Source organism: Alligator mississippiensis, chromosome 12 (genome assembly GCF_030867095.1).
Source record: "Alligator mississippiensis isolate rAllMis1 chromosome 12, rAllMis1, whole genome shotgun sequence".
Classification (NCBI taxonomy): Eukaryota; Metazoa; Chordata; order Crocodylia; family Alligatoridae; genus Alligator; species Alligator mississippiensis.
The window spans coordinates 59200279-59206278 of record NC_081835.1 but is presented as its reverse complement, the minus strand read 5'-3'; the positions used below and the strand labels follow the sequence as shown (position 1 = coordinate 59206278).

The 6000-nt window shown below is 50.0% G+C and overlaps 1 protein-coding gene across 1 annotated transcript in view; it reads right to left on the bottom strand.

Moving 5' to 3' along the window:
* Positions 1–1338: 1338 nt before the first annotated feature.
* ASS1 (argininosuccinate synthase 1) overlaps positions 1339–6000 on the bottom strand; it is a 65757-nt gene continuing 61095 nt past the window's right edge. Inside the window, exons 15-16 of the mRNA XM_014610553.3 lie at positions 3183–3248; positions 1339–1607 (exon numbers count right to left, since the gene is read on the bottom strand). Of these exons, the coding sequence (XP_014466039.1) occupies positions 1553–1607; positions 3183–3248 (121 nt within the window). The 3' untranslated portion in view covers positions 1339–1552. The remainder of the gene's footprint in view (positions 1608–3182; positions 3249–6000) is intronic.

Sequence of the window (6000 nt, the reverse complement as noted above, 5' to 3'; positions counted from 1 at the left end):
GAAGAACTTTGTCCTGCCGCTCAAAGTGCAGCCAGTGGCCCTGCGGAGAGACGAGGGGAAAACACTGCTTTCTCCAACCTTCAACTGGTGGCGAGTCCGAGTCGAAGGTGCTGATTTCATCGACACAGAGCAGATGCTTTCTTCCTGCCTGCAGGGAGCCAGCCCGGCTAGGGACAGCGAGCTAGATTCTGGCGTGCCACCTTGAGAAGAGCCATCGGCACCCCCGCTTCTTGTACAACTGCTAATTGTCACGTGCACCAGCGTCCAAAGGGGCCAGCTCTGCGAGCACGTCCCAGCAGGGCTGGTGACAAACAAGGCAGCTTTGGACTCGCATGCAGAGAGCGACAGGGGAAGGAGTGCTGAATCCTGCTATGCTCGCGGCTGCCTAACCTCACCATTTGCACGAGCACCCTAGTGCTGTTGTGATTGTATAAAGTGCTCTCCAACAAATCCAAAACCAGTGCTTGAAAGCACTCGCAATCACATCAAGAATCACATTGAAAGGTGGAATTGATGATGAGATGACAATTATATCCATTTGATTTTCTTTTAATGCTCCATGAAAAAGGTGAAGTCATCGCAGTGCTCATTCGTGAATAAAGGTTGAGACCCCCCTGGTTCAGAGGCTAAACCCCTTTGAGCAAGGACAGACACACACTGCAGCCCAACATAGACCCTCACATGCCCATCAGGACTGCCATATCCAAGCACCTTGCAGGCCTCCGTGTGCTAGCTTCTCTATGCCATGATCTTTTTTCCAAATGCGCAATGGTGGCAAAGGCACATAAGGGGCCTGCAAACAGGGAAAGACTTCAATCTGAGCCTCATCACCACTCCCCCCAAAATTAAAGACCACCCCCCCTTCAAATTGGAGCTTAATTAAATGTGGAACAAAATGTTCAGTTTGCTCTCTGGTCTGGTAACACCTTTTTCCTCCCTCTCTTTTTTAAACTAATCCTATTCAGTCTGATCCCTCCACTCTCAAACGAGCATAGGAAAAGAACAATAAAATCCTCTTAACAACTTAAAAAAAACCAAAATGCATTGTGAAGACAGTCTTTTTCTTTCCTTAGCTGCCTATCTTCTCCTCCATGGCCACTTAGTCCTTAGCAGAGGAAGAAACAGGTAGGTGACTGGTTCGGTTAGGTTTCCTGCTCCCCTTTCCAATACAAAGGTATGCACTGGGACAAAAATGTGTGGCCTTCATAGGCACTTAAATCCACTGCTGAGATCACAAAGCCCAGCCCAGGGAAGAGTTTGGCCAACTAAGCACGTGAGGGACAAACAGCGGCGGCATAACGAACCACTCCTCAGAATAAAGAAACAAAAAAACCCGTGTTCGCTGTTTTAATTCCCATTCCCGTTTCTCTCGGGGGGGAGCTTACCACCTTTTTTTATTATTATTTGATTCTGTTTTGCTTGCCACGGAAGCCCGTAACAAAGCCATCACCTCAACATCAATTCTGGGAGGTGAGTTACAATTACAAATTACCGCCGCAATTAGTGCTCGCGCTTCGACAAATTAGAAAGGGGAGCGAGAGCCTATTGATTGCTATTCATTCTGCTTCGTGGCGACCTTGCTCTGGAGACGATGATATTCCTTTAGCCTGTAAGCCAGATTTGAAGGAAAAAAAAAATTTAATTGTAAATTAACAGTGATAACACACATTTCGAGTCAATTAATTCAGGCGGAACGAGAGGGCAGCAGGGGCAAGCATTTGTTAAGGCCTATACAGTTTAATTCTTCCTCCCCATACCCGATAGTGTAATTAATTTACCTCGGGGTGGGGGCGGGGACCTCACATAATATGGCAGAGAACAAAGCAGTTAACTGGCAATGGAAAAATTAAGAGCCCATTATATAAATATAGCATATTTCATGGCATTTAGGGGGGAGTTTGGGGGCCTGGGAGATAAGGAAAATAAAGAGAATGGCTGTTCTTTAGGAGGCTGTAATTAGCCAAGGCTTCTGTTCCCAACAGGCTTGTTCTCATTTCCAAATGCTTGGGTTGAACCTGCGGCTCAGGTGGGATGGAGGGACTCAAGCACCCGCTAAAGGGGCATTAGTTGGCTAGGGGGGTTTTGTGCCAGTGACAACAGGCTCACCTGTGCCAGGGCAAGGCAGCCAGGCTCACCAGGGAGCCAATCCCCATCTCTTGTCTAACTCAGTGCTAGATGGGGCGCTTGGGAAGATGCCCCATTTGAGGAGTCTCAGTCCCTGCTAGAGGTGGGCGCTATGGTCTGCAAGGCCTCAGCTGCCTTCAGGATGTGGCCTCTCAGGCTCACTGTAAGGCTGCAGCAGCTCAGACCTCCCAGCACAAACAAGGGCAAGCCAAGCCTCGCAAGAACTGTGTTAATTGGGATCTAACTTCTTTTTTTTTTCAAAAATACTTATTTAAATATATATATATATATATATACACACACACATACACACGCACACACACACACACACATATACAGATATACACATACATACACATATATATAAACATACACATACAGATATACATATACATACATACATATACATATATACATATATACATACACATATAAATATATATACATATACATGTAGATATACATACATATATATATATAGAGAGAGAGAGAGAGAGAGAGGGGTCTGGCACAGACTTTTTCAGTAGACTCTCTGAGGAGGGCAGTGGATGGGGGTACGGGTATAGAGATGGGTGCGTGGTGTGAACTGTGTAACGGGTTTTTAGTGTGTTTTGAGCTGCCAATTGGGCTCTAACCCCAACAACAAGCGGAAGCCACCACATTTAGCTAGCATGGATGAAACCATGCTAGCGCCAGGGTGAAGCCTGCCTACAGAAGGGGCTCAGTGACTCTGATCCCACCGAAGACAAGGCCTCCTGGCCAACATCAGGGCATGCCAGAGGGCACCTCCTATAAAATGGAAAGCAGCCGTGCTTGGACAGCAACCAGGCAGGAGCCAAAGGATAAGTGTGAGCAGGGCTCTGCAGCTACATGAGCAGGGGCTTTGTGGGACCACACAGTGGTGATGCTGCATCTGCATCAAAATGATTGCAGGGCCAGGCAGGGCGCGAGTCACTGTGGTGAGGCTAGCAAGTGGGAAGCCAGCAGCTGTGTGTTGGGCAGGGCATCCCAAAAGATGGGATGGGACATTGGTGCCAGGGCTTTCATGCTATACAAACCTCAGGGAGTTGATGTTGATGAATCCAGTGGCATCAGCAGGCTCATAATCTCCTTGGACATTCATACTGCAAAGGGCAGGGCAGGGAGAGAAGAGGAGAAATAGGCAGTTAATCATGTGGGTTCTCCCAGTGATATCTGAGTCTGTAGCAGAGCAGGGCACTGAACTCAGCCTGGGTGTTTCAAGTCCTAGGCTGAAACCGCTGGCCTCTCCTTCCCCTCCTCTGGCACCCAAGCCCCTCTGTCCTTGCCATTCAAACATCTTCACCGGGCCCAACCCAGCATGCTGTTCTCCATGACAACTGCAGCACTCTCAGTGCACGATGGTGCTACATGGGATGCAGCAGACAATACAGCCCGCGCTCACCCCGCAGTACAGCAGTCATCTTCATGCCTGCTGCAGCCTGGATGGGGAGTGGTTTCCACTAGGCAGCTCCTCCCACTCAGAAGAAGGATGCACTGCACCTGATTTTGGTGCGCACTTCTCTGGCATGTCCGGAGAGGGCCTTCTTGCCACAGAAAAATCTCATTTGCCAGTTCCAGGTCTACCAGCCTCTCTACAGTGCCACAGCGCCAATGCACCAGCACTTCCGCAGCAGTTCATGAAAGGCAGTGACCTGCCCATGCCCACGCAGCACATTCAGCAGCACAGCCAAGGGTAGTACCCGCAGACTCCCAGTCCCACACTGAATACAAGACCGTGCTGTGGAGCAGAAATGCCAGAGGGGAGCGCACACCTGAACCATGTAACGGACAGATGTTGTGCACACCTATAGTGGATGAATGTCCCACTGGGAACCTAGTGTGAAGGATGGAGGGGGACTCGCATGACACACATGGGGCTGGGGCAAATCTCTCCCTGTCTCCCAGTCTGCTTCTCCCTCACTGGGACTTGCTTCCTTTTTCCCTTAATAGAAGCCAAACCCTCTCTGGCCAAGTCCCTCCACCCCCGAGCAGCTGCTTCAGCTTGCAGGGACAAGAAGCTCCAGACTCTTCATCCAACCCCGAGCGCTGTCTTTCCTTTCCTGCTTAGGCAGGTGAGGTACCAGGCAACCTTATAAGAGCATCTTCTGCCCACCCCATGAGACACCCAGGACCAGAGCTGCGTGCAAAGACTGAGATCTGTCCTCACACTCTGGCCTTGTCCCAAGCAGGAATCACTGGGACATCACCACCCACTCCGGCACTAGCACCAATGGATGCATCAAACGCAGATCAGGCTTCGGGGATCCTCTGGACCTGAGCTGTGTTTGATCCCATGGCAGTAAAGGCGTTCAACCCCCACCTGCACTAGCCCCCAGCGGTGGGGCTGCTGGTGCCACTGTACACTATGGTGCCAATGCCCGCATTGCCAAAGGACCCTGTCTCGCACACAGGCCAAACGCCTGTTAGTCCCCACTTGAGAGCTGCCCAAGGGAGGGCTGAGGAAAGAGCCAAACAACATCAGGCCCGGATGCATTTGCGCCTGGTTGGTGTAAACAGGTGCAGCTCCCTATGATGACTCCAATTTACGCCAGGGAGAAGCTGAGCCCGATGGCCATGCCAGCACTGCAACAGCTTATAGCTGCCATGGAGCCAGCCCTGCTTCATGTCTCCTTGCCATTTCATCCTGCGACACTGCATATAAAACCACGCCGGCCCCCAGCAACAGCCCCCAAAACCCAGCAGTCAGGAAAGCACATCCCAAGCAAGCCAGCTCCTTGCCATCCAAAAAAAAACAAAACCCCCCAAAACCTCCAACTACGGCTCATTTCCCAGAAACTGCAAACCTTTAAAAAAAAAAAAAAAAAAAAAAAAGAGTTTACAATGATTTTACCTCCCCTGACGGGCTACAGAAAAACCTCTGAGCTTTTATTTTTGCTCATTCGAGTGGTTCTGACCTGCTCTATAATTACGTTACTTTCTACCTACTGTGCAGAGGCATTTCCACGCGGCTCTACCTCTCACAGCTTTCTCTCGGGTTCCTGTGACGCCGTCACTCAAAGGCTTTCAAACCAGCGATGTAGAAATCAAAAAGAAAAGGAAAATGGTTGGCGACGCAGTGAGAATAAGTGCCCCTGCTTTTCTCTCCCTCTCTCTTTTTCTCAGTCCCACCCCCCTCCATCCTCTTTTTTTTTTCTTCCCTCTTTTTTTTTTTTACTTTATTCATTTAATCTCTCCGAGTGAGAACGCGAGGCATAATGAAGGGTTGGGACGGATTATTAGGAGCTGTTGATTTTGAGAGGGAGGGAAGGAAAAGAGCCAGAGAAGAGAAAGAGAGAAGATAATTTGACATTTACTCCGACTGATCTAAACTGATTCGGGTGTATTTATGGCTTATAAAGTGTTTAGAGAGATTGAAAAGGGCTGGGGGGAGAGCGGGGGAGAGAGAGACAGCAACACGAAGAAAAGGAAAAGTGTAAAAAAAAAATATTGACTGCAGAACAAGACTCGTGCTCTCATTTTAGACTCGACTCAGAGGAAATGCTTGTGATGGAGTTAAAGGCAGACCCCTCGTGGCTGCACGCGCCAGTCAGATGAGCCATGCCCCCGAGGGAGCACCCTGAGGTGGTGTGCCCCACACCAAAGCACCCTTGGTTCAAATCCAGGATGCTGTCTCACACCCTCCCATCATACACCGCGCAGCCTGGACTCCCCCCTGCCCAGCCCTGGGTAGCAGCCTGGGTGGCAAGTGCTGGGCATGAGCTTGCCCACAGAGCCCTGGGGAGGCTGGACCACCTGGTTTCACCGAATCCAAGTACCCTAGAGAAATCAGGCTGGAAGGAACCGTGGGAGGTCATCGAGTCCAACCTGCCACCAGCGGCAGGATCATCCTTATCC